General features: G+C 40.4%; 1 protein-coding gene and 1 long non-coding RNA gene across 6 annotated transcripts in view; one reads left to right on the top strand and one right to left on the bottom strand.

Annotated features, from left to right (window-relative positions):
• The window catches only part of LOC138935026 (uncharacterized), a 172442-nt gene that overhangs the window by 111102 nt on the left and 44798 nt on the right, over nt 1-16542 (top strand). The window lies entirely within an intron of this gene.
• The window catches only part of LOC138935022 (homeotic protein empty spiracles), a 33493-nt gene continuing 25976 nt past the window's right edge, over nt 9026-16542 (bottom strand). For all 4 annotated transcript variants that reach the window (XM_070299261.1, XM_070299259.1, XM_070299260.1 and 1 more), the window contains exon 4: nt 9026-11501. In XM_070299261.1, coding sequence (XP_070155362.1) covers nt 11235-11501 — 267 coding nt within the window. In that variant the 3' untranslated portion in view covers nt 9026-11234. The remainder of the gene's footprint in view (nt 11502-16542) is intronic.

Here is a 16542-nt window from a genome sequence, read left to right as displayed (position 1 = left end):
AAATCTAATACGACGAGCATGCAAATATTATAAACGTTACAAGCGTCTCGATGAACCCCTTCTATGCGAGGGCACGGATAGAAGAGCAGAACGTTGACGAGACAATCAGAGACGCAGCGATGAAGAGGAGTCAGCATAATTTTAAGATATAAAGCTCAATCGTATGATCCACCGATCTAATCCATCGAGAGAGAAAAAAAAAAAAAACCATACCTAGTTTTACACGTGTCATTCATTCGATAGACGAAGAGCACTCGACATTCTCGTCGGCCATCTGGTTTCGTAGCATCATCAAAACGCTGGGAAAATATCTTTGCGGACGGATCGGTCGAATCAAGGATCGGCTCCCTCCTGAGTCCAGGAACGAGAGGATAATTCTCGCGGCGCGCGTTGATCGCGCACGCATGATTCTTCACGTCGTACACGCTACACGCTGTTTGCGGCCGCATCGGACACGCCTGCATCTCTTTATACGCACACCCGGCCGATGCACACCTCCGACAATAATGTAAACAAAATGGTACCACTATTTCATTGGTAACCCGACACTCTCGCGCTGAACCCACACACATCGCCCCCACGGTCGTCCCCCTATTTCTACGTTCTTTCTCCTCTTTTCTACTTCTCCTTCGTCTTATGCCTCACCTTCTTCGATCACGCCTCTTTACTATGTTCTTTGAAAGAATTTTTTTTATTTCTATTCTATTCTTTCTCTGTTATCGGAGAAAAATTGTTCGACTCGTATTAATTATCGGAGGATAATTAGAGAATATCTGTTTTAATTCATGTTATCATATTTAAACATTACAATTTATTTATCTCCTTGAGATATTTAATCGATATTTCTCCAATTATAATGTTCGCAAAAAATATAATCCATCCATTCTTTCGGTTATTTCAACTTTTCCGATCGCTACGATCGATGAAATTTTCGTTGACGATGCTTCTTTCTCACGACTTGACGTGCGCGTTTATTTCGCAACGAATCGAATTCGGATGATTAACCTCGTCCATAGTGTTTGATTTAGCATTCCGCAAATGCTCGAGTCGAATGACAAAAATCATCGAGGATAATGTGCAGGAAGGGCAAACCGATAAATGCCGCAACGTTCGTTCTTTCGATTACGAATGCATTCTTGATAGGAGCTTGTTAGAATACTAGACTTATGTTAGTCGCAACCATGTTTGGTCGTGATGACATAATCGAGAAATCGCACAGAATTTTGTAGAGTATATTTTTCATTATTATATACGTTTACTTTATTAAATTTATATACAATATATATTTGTCTTTTAAATGCAACATATAATTGTATTTCTTTAATTGATAAAGATATGTGTGAAAAGATTTTTTAGACTAAAATTAATTTATTCTAAGATATATTTTACATAATATAGAATATTTTAGAATAAAAATTCAATGATATACAAAAATATGCTATAATATGATGAATAAATATGGCAGTTTATTTAAAAATAACGTGTTCCAAGAACTGCTTCAAAGTACGAGTAATTACAAATTTAAATTTACTTTATTTAAATTTGACACATGGAATAAAGTAATTTTTGCGCGCACGCATTTGAAGAAGTTTTGCATGCGTCTCTCTAGTAATCGAAGAAACAATTATATATTAATATTTAGGATAGACATATTCTATATATATAGAGAGAGATTTTTAACATATAAATAAAATAATTTATTTAGACAAACTCACACGTAGACTTTTTTCGAAACGAAATTATCGCGAGTTGTCAATATGCAAAATAATATCGTAAAACGACATTCGCCCGCACAAAACAAAATAATCACGCGTAGCTGCTAATAATTAGGTAATTAATTTTCGGGGAAATCGAATGTCTCAATATGTATAACGCACCGACAACCACACGTCCCCTCGTTTTACACGCTTAATTTGCGATCCGTTTAATCGGTAACGTGTTCGGTCGCGATCGATCGATCGCGAAGTCGCGGGCAGGAAGGCGTGACCGTCGTACGTATAACGAGAGAAGTCAGGCTCCTCGAGACGGGAACACAACACGAGGAGGAGATCCGAGGTATCGGACGCTCGATAGAGAGCGACGATCGATCGGTAGATTCCGTCGCGGTCGCTTAATTCAACTTTAATTTGGACTTTACGAGCGTCGTTACCTGGTCGGCTCGGTGGTCCGGTCGCCTCTTCACTTGGGCCGGACGCTGGATTTATTTATCTCGTGGCACACATCCGTGGAAAAGGATCGTGTCGCTCTCGTGTTATTCAAATGGAAACAACGCTCGGAGAGACCGGCTCAGTCGAGTGACTTATTAGCGCCGCGCGGATCGCACATCTTTCGCCGAAAAAGAATCCCAGGATATCGAATGACTTTTATCTCACGAGGAATTTTGTCCGAACGCATCGATCCGATCGAGACGCCAAATCGTTACGCGTTGATATAGAGATATATAAGTTGGATGGACAATTGCACTTTTTTATATGTCTATTCTATCGTATTATTCTATTTTCTTTTTATTTTATATCCTTATCTCTTTTATTATCTTACATATATTTTAAATTTTCTTCATATGTATATACGTATATGTGTAAATTTTGAATTCGGTGTTATTTAAATAGCATTCTTGATTTCGATACGCTGATGTGATACACTTACGATGCCGATGCCGAAGCTTCGCGCAGAGCGGAAAAGAAAAATGCGAGACGCGGGGCCCGAGACGCGCGCTCGCGAACCGCGCCCGGTCGGGCCCCGCGACACGCGTGGAACATTTGTCAGACACTTTAGGACCTGTCGGGCCATTGTTTTCCCATCGATTCCGGCTTGGAAAGCACGGCTTTAACCGGTGTTTTACACGCTCGGTTCCTGGAACCGGATCCTCCATCTGGGATCCCAGGCTTGTGGCATCCGAGTTGTAGGCTCAGGCGGACCCAGGAAAGGAAAAGAGAGAGAGGGAGAGAGAAAGAAGGAACAGGCGTGTGAGACAAGTGACGGAGCGAGGGGGCGAGACGAGACGGGGCTCCAGGTATACATGCCCCGAGACTTCGGGCCCATTTCGCCTGTCAAGCCCAATTCCGTTCGGGTCCAGGAATTTTGGAGCTCTCTCTGTTCGGGGCTGCAGTTTATGGCCGTCATTACCTCGATCGGCCTCGAGTTGGATTAAACGATTTGTTCGCGCGCGCGTTCTACTTTATTGGCCGACGTCTCCTACGTGATACTTAATGTTACGCTGCTCTGACACCGCGCGATGTGCAAAAAACTCCAGCCTATCTCTTCTCTGCTAAGTTGCACAGTTGCAATAATCTCGTGCAGCGAGACTATCACGCGGATGGACACAGTAATTACAGAACGTAATTGTCGTGAAATTTTGAAGCAACAATCTATATTGGAATATGTAGAAATAAATTGATTTTATATATATATATATATATATATATATATATATATATATTGTATAATTCAATATATTGTTTATATAAATAATATCTTATATTATTATTTTTTAATCAAAAAGTTAATAACTTATAAAAAATCAGGTATATAAGAAGATAAACCGAGCATTATAAGACTGTTCCTTCTCTTTTTCTTTTCTCTCTTTCGTTTTACATGTAATTAATTCTAATGAATGTTATTGCTCGTTAATATATAATATTTTTTTCATTTACCGCATCTATAGAAACAAATCGATAAATGCGAATGGATAAAATGAGTTTTAATAGATCGAAGGCGGCTGAATAGACACGGAATACGCGGCTCTTCAATTATCCGGGCATCAAATACTTCCTGCAGAGGGTAAAAGACCTGCGTGTCCGAACTTCTTCATCCTGCGGCCTGAGCGACCACTTATCTTCCCTAATTTACGTAGCTTGTTTCGTTCAGCACCGCTGAACGACGTTTCGTGTCGTTAAACACCTCCTACGTCCTGTGCCAAATTTGAATGACAATGTATCCGTCCGCGTCGTGCAGATATATTCTCCCTCTCTCTCTCTCTTTCCCTCTTCGTACCATTACAAATACAAGGCTCGACTTAATTGTAATTAATTATTCCGCGATTTTATCTTCACAATTTAGTCGGAGTGATCGCTCTAAATTTGCCGAAGCTATAAATTCTCATCGTAACGTTACCTCTCGCAGCATATATACTTTCCTTCGCTCCTTTTAAGAACACCGTACAGCGCGCTGCATCGTGTGTGTAGGTGCGTGTATGTGTACGCGCGCAATAAGTATTTCGTTAACACGCTCATCGACATAAATTAATTACGCCATCCTCTTTCAAATTTACATATACATAATTATTTTGAATGATACTTTCCGCGTCATTTACATCATCGTATTCGTTTCGAGTACTCCCAACATTATTATCCGTTCCTCGCGATATGCAACTAAGTACGCGTCACCTGCAACACGGAATGAGGAAACTCGTGGTTACGCGATTACGGTCTGCGTTCCGCGCCGACGTCACGTCCTGTGCGACTTAATTGGTGTCATCTACGACTCGCGTAAATGAAAACAGTCGTCCCGCTAACTTTTCTATTCTTCCGTCATAAACTATGTATCCGCGTCTCGTCGAGTACCGGTTTCTCTGATGCGATAAGAAAGGAGAGACCGCGCGCGTTAAAGATACTCGCATCTTTTTCACTTGGCGACTTGCTGCGCTTCTTCTCTTCCTGCTCCTTCGCTTCGATTTATTCTCTCTCTCTCTCTCTCTCTCTCTCTCTCTATACATTTCAGGGTACAAATTTGCATGTATCTCTCGCATATGGTCCGACGAAAACGTCCGGTTTTGACAGTCGCAACATCGAAACACGCATCGCGGATCAGTCTTGTTATCCGTCGCGTTTACGCTTGACATGACAAATTGCAGACTGGTAATGCAAAACGACATAAAACGCCAAAAATATTTTTTGTACCGTTCGCATGCTTCGTATTTTCTTTGTGATACATAAATGTATTTGTATCGTTGAATTCACGCGGGACAGAGTTGGAAAGACAGGTCTCAAATATAATGATAATTGAATGATTAACGCGAGATCAACAAAACGCGAAGATGAAAAAGTCTCTTTCAAAATTTATGGATAATATTTACATATTCAATATTTTTCACTAAGATACTCGAAAATATAAATATCCAGTTTTTCACTCAGTTAGCGTTTCTAGTTGACGACGATACGACACTCGTGATAAAAACGTTCGCGATCATTCGTCGCGAACTGTTCGACATCGGTATCTGTTAGCGGATACCGATATCCGCGCATCGTCGAGTATCCCAGCGATGATGAATGAGAGGTAAGAAGGAGGCACCGAACGAGAAACTCTCGCTCCTCGTCCTCGGGGAGATCGTCCATCTCGCTCTATCCGCTCGCTCTATCTTCTCATCTCTTCTCCGATCGCCCTTTCCCTCGTCTCCCCCTCCCATCTCTTCCCCGATCCTCCTCCCTGCCGGAGGAAGTAACAGTATCCAAGTGGATGGATTCCGTGCGAGGTGTGCGGAGACCGTGTGGATTGTGTGCAGAATGAACGCAAACTGTGAGGGTAATTTGCAACACCGGCAATTTACATAATTAGCAGTTCTGAACCCTCGGACATTCCCCCACCCCTTCCCGATCTCTGTCCCTTCTCCCCCTCATTCTTCCTCGCCACCTTCGCCTCCTCCGCTGCTGTCTGCTCCTCTCCTCGCCCTCTCTCGATTCCACCTTCTTCCTCACCTAGCCGCGGGCCTTACGTGGTGCGCTCTTCGCCCAAGTAAACCGACACATTTCTGTCTTATCCCTCGCACATTGGCGTAGGCGTTAATCTATCAGAGAAACAAACGAGGGATCAATTGCGATCACGCATTTTAGATATGCTTAAATCGTTCCGGCTTTCGACCGAGGGGGCTCGTAGGTTCTCCAAGCAGTTAATCCAGAACTATTATATTTATATTGAAAGATGTGCGTAAACTTTTTTCTCAATAGTATCTTTCCTCTTATATTTCAAACCAAGTTTAATAGACTTTTTTATTCAAATTCAATCTGGTTAAGAAGGTATGTGCGAGGAGTGACGAACAAAAGAATAACTTATGTACAATGTTTTTTTTTTTTTTTTTTTTAGAAAGATGAAATTTTTTTCTCTTTTAAATGATCGGTCGTAGATTACGGTAACTTGATATTACACGCGTGACATCTGCATTTGCGAGGAAAATTTACTGGCTTTAAATTGACGCGTGACTCAACGGTGAACAACAATTTGTACATGCAAACAACTCTCAACTCTCGCAAGAATGCAGCGTATATCCACCTTTATAATGCACTTATTGCCCCCCCCCCCCCGCGCGTGTAATCCGGCCGCTTATCTGCCGGTATGCTCGTAACAGTGAAACTAATCCCGCGAGACTTAATGAAACGTATTATTTTAACTCATTTACCGGCACGCGAAATACGATAAGGCGCGCGCGATAGCTTCACTCGATAATTTTTAACCACGCTACGATTATCGCTATACCGAATGATATTCGGGAGCAATTAAGAGATTGTCTCGAGCGCGAGACAGTGGAAATATTAACGGAATATCAACTTTATTATCCATATAACGCAATAGTATCGGCGTCCGATCGAGTTTCATCGCATAGATACCGTATATCTTCCCTTATCGTATAAAGCGTTCTCGCGAAAATCTCCTCTATCGGACACTTTAAAATGCATGTAATAGCCGCGAGAGCGACGTTTATATAATCGCGATCGATATACGCGTCATAAATTTGCTTGATTTAACGAGTACGTCGAAAAATCAGATCCCGAGCGGGTACAATATCCTCGTGCTAATTAAACGCGGACGGTGCAGCCGTGATAATGAAACCGGATCATCCGGGAAAAATGGTGCAACGATAAGAAGAAGAAAGAGGACCGCTCTTGCTTCGATGATCAATAAGATTTATCAATTATCGATTGTCGATCGATCGATCGATCGCTTTGACAATCACGTGGCTGCCGGTGAGACGTTTAATTAACGAGCCCTAGTTAACACTTCAATTAATGCGCTTCATTAGCGCCTCGCGTTCAATCTCTCGTATCTTGTCTCCGCGGCGATTGCCCCGCATGCAGATTAATTTAGTCGTTTAATTGATCGATTGATAAGCGCGCGCGTCCAAGATGTGAAAATGGGTCATCGAATAATGTTGGCGATCGCCAAGTTTCCCTCCCGGTCCGACAAATGAGTTCGCGTTGAATATACATTGAGATAATTAACAATTAATAACCATGGAAATACGGCGATCTTGAAAAAATTCGATATATCGGGAATAAATTAGCATGGCGTTAAAACTTTATTGAATATTTAATATCGAAGTAACAAGAGGGAAGAGATATGTAAAGTTTCTCATAAAATAAATTGATCAACTTTACTTTTTATAAATTTCTTAATTTTAGTACCACACATGGTATTAAAATTAAGAAATTACAAAAAATCGAGTTAATCAGTTTGGATTCTGAAAAATGATTATATATGTAGCCGCGTGTTTATTCATTTGCGGAATATAGCGTGTTGCAATAAAGTGTACACTAAAAAGAAGATTTATGTAGCAGCAGGATTTTTTTTTTTTTTTTTGCAGACTGCGTCTTTTTGCCACTTTTTGTTATCATATTTAAAGCTTAATTTCATTCATTCATTAATCGAATGATAAAAAGATAAATACTTGAAAGTTTATATTCAAGATTGATATTGTATATTCATATTTATTGTCTCACGATTTATTTTACGGTTGTCCTTGTCTCTTTTCTTGTAAAGTCTTATTTCACTCTAGAGACAAATCATTATAAATGCGGATACTTTCAATTTACAAATTTATTAACATGAATTGATTAATATGTCAATAATCGCCTACAAGTCACGTTATCGCTATGCTATTAATTGTCACTGAGTAAATTATTAATCCTACTTTACAGCAATACATATCGGCGTCATGGAACGCAAATACATATTCCATTCTCTATATATTGAAGAAAAAGAGAAATCTCAAATTTGAAATCTTCCAGATTCTTAATTATCTTTAACACACGTCACATATTATCAAACATTTAAGAAAAAAATATTCCTAAAAAATTATATGAAAAATGAAAGAAGGCTTTAAAGAAACAATAACGCTATTCCATTCTCATTGTGAAACTTATGAAAATTTTTCGCAGGTGATGTGTTCGTTTGTAGACGAAAATAATACGGACGGATGATAGCGAATATCCGAATACGATCTACCGACATCGACCGCGTTCGCACATCCGTTGTTCCGGGATTATCGGCACGAAGGGAGAGATCCGGCACGTTTAATTATGGGGGAACGGGAAAGAAAAAGAAAAAAAGAGAGAGAGAGTTCGGACGCAGTCTAATTATTCCTTTTGGAAGCGGCGATTATAAAGCGATTATCGACAAGGATCGCTCCCGCAGACGCAGCAGAGGCCGTATACCTATAGTACCCCGGCGATTTTCTGCGCCGTCGGGACCCCGCCGTCGTTCCGGCGATGCCCTCGCGAAAAACAATTTGCGGCGCGAAGACACCCCCTTTGCGCGTACCCCGGTAATTACGGCCGGTCAGTGCGATAATGTCGTGTGCTTGAGTATTACCACGATGCAAGTCCATGCCCGACAGCGGAAATTATTCAATTTTTCGTACACGGGGTACTGCCTTTCTAAAATAATACGCTGCACGAGAGAGATTATCGGCGCGCAGAAAACAAACAATTTCTGCCGGGTCCGTGTACGTATGAGTTATCGGTTGCAAAATTACCTACTCTCGAGTTTGCAATATCGAATTTACCATCCCTCGATGTCTTCTTGAATATCAGGATTATTAGGATAATACGATATAACCGTATACGCAACATTGAGAGAGAAAAGCCTCCGCGTCTTGCGTACAATATTTTCTTCTGTCTCCTTGTATTAGATAAAGAAGTATCATATTGAAAAATACCGTCGGTCTTATAACGTCTTTCAATTTTTATAGCATTCGATCGGCAGGTATGGTAAAGAATTTTTTAGGGATTCGTCGCAGGTTACTGGAACGGGCGAGAGAAAAGCGGAACGATTCTTGTAGACGGTATAATTTATTTCGCTATATCGCTAGAGAACACGAACTGAGTCATTTGATGATCGTACAATTCTATGGCTCTGCACGTCAAAATCACAATTTGCTATTTACAGGATTATTTACATGCGAAAGCCCTGCGCCATAATCGAGCGAATTTCTTGAGCGGAGTAGGAAAATATGTTGCCTATACGTGAAAACTTACTTTCCTATACGCGCAATACTTAAATAAATTTTCTATGAAATCGATAAGCGCGAATTCTCTGATCAAGTTAAATAAATAAATCTAATACTCGCCAAATGCAACTCGCGCGCTACTTGATAATATTAAAATATTGAGAGAATCTATCGATGTATTAATATTACGATTGTATTAAAATAATATTAAATTATCGAGAGAAGGTGAGAATACGTGTCAATATAATAATATTATGATTTCGAGATTAAAATTTCTATTTACAAATGCGACTGCTCCATTATGGCGCACGGGATTCCGGGTCTAACACACATTAGCAATAATAATTTAAATCGTCAGTACATATCTCGAAACACCGATGGACGAAAGGAATACTGCTCGCTCGTAGAACAACGACTTAAATACAATTGCAAATACATTTCGTTTACACTGGGATCTTTCTTTCACTAAGGGTACGAAGTTTGGCACTCACTTTAAAGTTTTGTTTTACTTACGTTTCTGCGCATGCGCATGTGCATCCGATGTGTCTCGTACGCCTTCTTATCAGTTACCTATTTACACACTCGCGTTTGTAAAAAAAAAAAAAAAAAAAAAAAAAACCGGGAACCGTCGAGATGCTTCCATAAAGGCTTCACGATTTATTCTTCTGCTACATTTTATTTACACCATCCGACGAAAGTTAGTTTTTATGGCGAATTTTTTATGGCAAGATAAGAATGATCAACAAAGCGCGCCGGTGGCGATCGGCGAATTTCGGCGAATCGCGAACGATCAATTTTCATTTAGATCATCTTTTGAGTTTTAACAATCGCCTTAAAAAATTATTTTGCGAGCAACTTTCTAATGAATTAAAAATGTCGATTAAAGAAAAATCCGGAATAAAATTGAAGATTTCATCGTTTAATTCTACTGCTAAATCTAAGATTCACAAAAATCTGTAGAGTTTGAATAACCAGCCAAAAAATGATTTGCCGAAAGTTGATATATCGATCGTTCTCGATGCATTTCATCCACCATCCACCGCTTTCCGCCGGAAGCGCGTCCATTTAGTTTCGTCTCTCGCAGACAATGCCTCCATTAGCCAATTTCCGATGGACGTCTTCCACCTCTCCGTCGTTTTTTCCAGCCTCGTTGTAAGGTAGTCTAGCCGGAGAACGCCTTATCCTCTCGAGGATATTTACAGATCGTTCGCGACCGTTCCCTTCGACAACGATGCGGAATAAAGATGTTGAGGAACTGTATCGTGATTTCAAAAGAAAAGACGAAAGAAAAGAAGACAAGGATAATGAAACATTCTTGTTGCCTGGCGTCGCCTATTGACGGTAAACATGCAATACTGGATTCCCATTATCGATCTTACTTTTTCACATATTACGCGTAAAATTACAGCGTTCAATAGCGATTGTAAAATAATGGGAGTGACATTGTTCTTCAAAAAAATTCACGCGTTTTTTTTTACATATCAAAAGAATGTGAATTTAAAAAAAAAAATCGATAATGAGATATAATACTGCATATTTAACTCGTCGATTAATTTGGCAAGTTCGGAACAGAACTCGATGGTTTCGCTGATAAAAAGGCTCTTCAGGATGCGGACTCTTGTCAATCATTTTTATATTCGTGTCGCCGGTAAGCCTCCAGTCGTAGGAAGTAGGATGAGTATCGTTGCTTTTAAATGATCTCTGAGATCTTGCACTGCCGATTTTCGCTCTTTGAGATCATACTCGTAAAGCCTCGGCCGTGACCCAAGCAAGATCGCGCAGCGATCTCAACGGAACGATTCGTGGGAATTCATTCACTATTCTTAACCTCTTGCCCCGGAACATTAACACCGATAGCTCTGTTCGAAGTTTGATTCCTCGATACGCAGCCGGAACTCGAAGAAACCCGATTTAGGAGATCCAAGTCGGCTAACTCCTACCTTGATCGGACTCTGTTTGAATCCACTCAGGATACTCGACTCGATCCTGGATCCTAATCCAGGCAGAGAACGTCTAGCTACGCTTCGGAACTGCTCGAGCACTCATCGGCTTCCGGATCGATGTGCTCCTCTTCCTCATCCTCCTCGTGATGATAGTCGCCGGTCTCCTGCTGCCATTTACTCACGTGATGAGTGTTTTTGTTGTTGCTATTGTTGTTGGCGTTGCCGTTACCGCCGCCGCCGCCACCTCCACCTCCGCCACCCGATTGTTGTTGGGCCTTCGCCTCCTCCTCTTGCTGCATCCGCTTGTGCTTCGTTCTGCGATTTTGGAACCACACTTTTACCTGAAACATCAATGATTTTTCGTCGCTGTTAACTTTTCGAAAAGTTAACGTGATTTTATAACGCAATAACTTTAACAACCATAGCGGCTTAAGTTATGTTTGGATTAATTGTTTGAGAAAAAAAAAAAATAAATCAATATTTTTATGTGTATGTTTTGAGTTAGAGGGAATAATCTTAAAAACAAAAAATTCTATATAAAATTACGGATGTACCGATTGAGATTGCTCGAATTATGCATATAATCATTCATAAAAATTGTTGTGTAAAGAATAAACATTTAAAAACAGAGAAAACAAACAGATTTGATTTCAAAACAATATGAAATAATAGAATTATATATACAAAAGACATTGATATCGTAATTGTTACAGGGAATGAATTTTTGTATATATTATTTTTGGCTTTTCAACTCACGAGAGGCAGGAATATTTGAGAAAAAAAAAAGATAGTTGAGAATCGATGATTTCTGCGAAGGAAACGGGAAGATAATTTTTCGAAGAACCCGATGAAAGGCAGAAGATACGCGACGTTCAACGATAGGTAATTCGAGCGTAGCCGTCCCCAGTGAATACCGACGTATCCGCCAATCGATCTCGGTGGGCCAATCCCCCGTCGACAGACAGGGGGCGAATCGAACCCCTCGTTCTCTTGCCAGGCTTGCCAAATTAAGTGGCAACTAGTTATAAGCCTGGCTCGGTCAACCCCCGATGTATCATGGAGCCACCCCTAAACGGGAGTATCCGGTTACAATGGTACGTGCCGCTGGCGTGGAAGAAAGCGGGGATGAAACTCATAGGGAGGAGACACGGCAAACTCGATCGGGCATTGTCCTCGAATTGACTGTTAGATATACGTTCTCGTGAGAAAAGGGTTGAATGGGGACCCATTTTGAAACTATCTACGCGGAAAATCAGCATTGTGACGCGAGAGGACACACACGCGCGGGTAAAGGGGGTAGAGACTGAAACGGGAATGTTCGTCTAACGTCTCGGGTGGCTGTGCGGTTTTGACAAAACCCGGATTATCCTTCGACACGATCGACTTTTGCAGTGACTGAGCCGAAACGAAATGAATGATTTCACGGTTTCGAATCCATTATAATGAAATTACAGCGCGTAATGGTATAAAAAATAGAAATTTATTGCGTTATCAGAAATTTATTTTGTTGTTGGCGTATAATATTTTTGTTAAATATCTTCAGCATCGAAGGAGAATAATCACAAAAGTCTTAAAATCGTAAAGCAAAGAAATTCGTCATTTCTATTACATAAAAATCATTCAATTTAAATTAAGTTATAAATTCTAATATTAATTTTAAGAAGATTTGATTAATTCAAATCAAAATTTTAAGTAAAATTTTTGTAAGATTTCAAGTAAGAACATTTAACGCGCTATTATATATTTCTTTTTTAATTTTAAAAAAGATTAAATTGTTGTCACATTAATTCTTTTATTGTTCTTGCGCCACTTTGAATCTAAACGATTTAAATAGCAGCCCAAAGGGGAATATTTTGCCTCTAAGCCAGAATTAAATGTATCTCACCCCTCAGAACCATCTCAAGGTTGTTGTTCACCGCTGGCCAATCGAAATGCAGGAAAGCAGGGACAAACTCGTTGCCGCGTACCCGGAGGAACCACATTGGGGTCGCGGCACTTAACGGGTGATTAAGAGGGCAAATAGAGAGAACAACCCCTTTCGAGCAGACCGTACTTTCGGGCCTATTCTATCCCCCTCCGCCCGCGAAAGCCATCTCATGTCCCCGGATGTCGACGCCGGGAGCGGCGTCACGTGCTTAATCGAGTTACCCCCGTTTCGTAATCGCCTCCCGTCGACCCCCGGGGTTGCCATGGCGATCGCGAGCGGTCCTGAAGCTCGATTGGCGGATCCGCACGCACGCGGAAACCCGGGCATCCCCTACCGCGCGTTGCATCCCCCAGGATGAGCCAGACGCTTCATCCCCATCGAGCAACCTTCCCGCGTCCCCTTTCTCTCTCTCTCTCTCTCACTCTCTCTCTCTCTCTCTCTCTCTCTTTCTTCTTCTTCTTCTTTCTCCTTCTTTCTCCTCGGTATCTGAACTTACGCTCAGTTTAACCGTCCTCCGCCCCGTCCCCCTCGCGCGACGATTAACCTCCGTCTCTCTCCTTCTCTGCGCCCTCCATCGATGCCAGTATTTCACGAACGCGCATGTTGTAAAAATCCTATAAAAGCTTCCAACACGTTCGTCGATTTATTCCCTGATATATTACCCCGCGGAGTTTAATGCACGATAGTAACGCGCGATTGGGAATTTGCCCTCGTCGAAGAGAAACGGAGGGGGGGGGGGGAGGATAAGCAGAGATCGACGAGAAAATGATCCGATGTCGGCGTCAGCTGGATTTTTCGCACTCGGCGCGCGCGTTTTATCTCCTCTATCGAGAATCACGTGAAACTTAATTCATCGTTAATGAATGGACTCTGTGAACACATATCTCACACAACTGTATTCACAATGTCATTGTCGTTAAAGTATTTCCTCTAGGAGAGAAAAGAGGAATTCTATTCTATTTCTAATCGAATCGTAACGTTGAAAATACTCCTCTATTGACAATCAAATGACATTTCTCATGTATTTCATTTTTTTAATTATATTCCCTCGCTGATTGATTATTTTTTGCCGCCATGATCTTTCTACATATTGGCAGGATTACATTTTATATAGATTCTCTTTATACTTCGTAGCGTATTTTTATATTTCGTCCCTCGAAAGCGACGCAAATTCTCAAGTGTTCATCTGTCACTTAGGCGCGTTATTCCCGGAGCGCAGCTTCAATTACACGTCTGGATGATACCGACAAGAGTGTGTTCGGCCTTTATCTTGTGTTAACTGGCCAGGTGAGCCAGGATCTAGTTAATTACGCAATTCTATATATATGTGTGTGTATTTATATCCTTGTTATATCTCAGAGATCAACAGACATTTTTTTTGTTTATCTGCATTGTAAAGATTCTTGGTGAATATTTCTCTTTTCTCATCTGAAGATATTTTTAGTCGAAAATTATTTTAATTTCTCGACCAAAATGTATATAGAGACACTAATTATTATACTTGGTAATATAATCGTAGTTTTATTTGTAAGTTCTTAATTTGGTATTCGGTAAATCTTAAATGAAGATCTGAATCATTTTTTCCTGAAAAATTTATACGATCTTTGAAAATAAAAAAAATATCACCATTCTCATTATAATTTAATTTATTTCTAAAGATTTAAGTTTACTTTCGAAAAGATCTATCTTTATTATTATACATAAATTACATTTTTATATTCATCGTATAACTTTGGCATTCGCGAAGAGTCATAATAAGTGAATGAAACATTACGGATAAGTTTCAACTCTACGTCCATCGAAGAGAATATTATATTGGGAGAATAAAATTCTTCAAATAGAATCTTCCATTTTTAGCGCAGCAAACGTCAGAACTGTGATGTATTGTTCGTGCGTTATGCATACGAATGCGTAACGATCAGTTAACTGATCGTGAATCATCAGGAATGTTTTCATCGACGTCGCAATATATATATTCCGTCCTTTATGCATACTACAATATATTCGAAGTTATCGATGGATACTGATGCAAATAGTTGTCTATCTGCGCAAATTATGCCTGCAGTATCTACGATAAACGCTCGCGAGACATTCATCTCCTAAGGAAATTACTTTGGGAGCAGTCGCGGACTGGTTGCGCACACAACGCTTCGAACGGGAAATAATTAATGCAACGATGACAACAACGTAATGAATGCGCGCAACAAATGTCGTTGGACTCATCAAGGACAAAAAAGTGACATGTGAGCAGCCGTATATACATCTGCGCGAGCTAATCTGCCTGCCTCCATCTTCGATATAATACATGTGCGCTTGTAGATGATGAAAGCTCACGTCGTGTCACGGCATGCATCGATAATCGCAGATTTAATTAATCCGGATTATTAATTGATATTCTAATTACGCGGCCCAGACCGCGCGCGCGTCCGGTGATCGAGACGTATCGCGTTACGTCGCCATGCACAAATGAATCGCGGTTGAAAACGTGGCCAGAGAATAGAGAGAGAGAGAGAGAGAGAGAGAGAGAGAAGAAACGAGCAATGGAGGAGTGTGGTAAAAGAGGGGCCTAATCTATCAAGACCTTTATGTGCCCCGTTAAATATAATTACGTTTATTGCGGTCGCGCTCGCCGATTGGCCGTTCTTACTTCTGCGATAAATTGGATATACGCTAATGAAAATTAACGGCTACGCCGCTCCTGCCTCCGCATTTCCCGGCTGCGTTAGAATTTCGATATGATTGATAAAAGTTTTGACTCTTTCGCACAAAATGTTTGAGAATATCTAATACGTTTCAATCTGGCGATTAAATATAAAAGATAGAAATCCTAAAATGGAAGAGAGTATCGATTTTACGAAAATAAAATTGATAATAATTTTTGTTATTTTGATTGTCATCAATTTGAGTCACGATACTTTTTTTGACAGTCGGATTATTATTATTTTTTTTTTTTATATATATATAAACATTGCTCAAAAGTTATGCATAAAGAGATGTTTTTCTCAGTATACTAAAAAATATCAAAATATCAGATTGAGAGGATACATGGAATGTGAAAAAAATTAAATAAAACACATTTAAGCTAAATTAAAATAAAAATAAAAATTTTTGATTTGATTAATTAAAATGTTATGAGTGAAGAGTATACGTTCCGTTATTCGCTCAGTTCTTCGTTTATTATCCGTCTATTTAATTACCTACCGCCGTACCGTACGCGTATTCGATTTCAATCAACGCTTTTTTATCCGTCCGGTTGCGCTTTACAAATCCGGCCGCGCCGACGATTTATAATTGGTGAGGAGGCCGTGCCGTGCCAAACGGCAGCTCGACAACACAACGTGTGCAGAGTGATTTTTTTTCGTCGTGCCCGCTTTTTTCGCCGACAGAGAAAGAGAGAGAGAGGGGGGGAGGAGGGCGGAGGGGGTCGAGAGAGTGAGAGACAGAACACATCGCCT

Source organism: Polyergus mexicanus, unplaced genomic scaffold (assembly GCF_030449975.1).
Source record: "Polyergus mexicanus isolate NDT 795.1 unplaced genomic scaffold, iyPolMexi1.0 SCAF_7, whole genome shotgun sequence".
NCBI lineage: Eukaryota > Metazoa > Arthropoda > Insecta > Hymenoptera > Formicidae > Polyergus > Polyergus mexicanus.
This window is presented reverse-complemented; position numbering and strand designations above follow the sequence as displayed.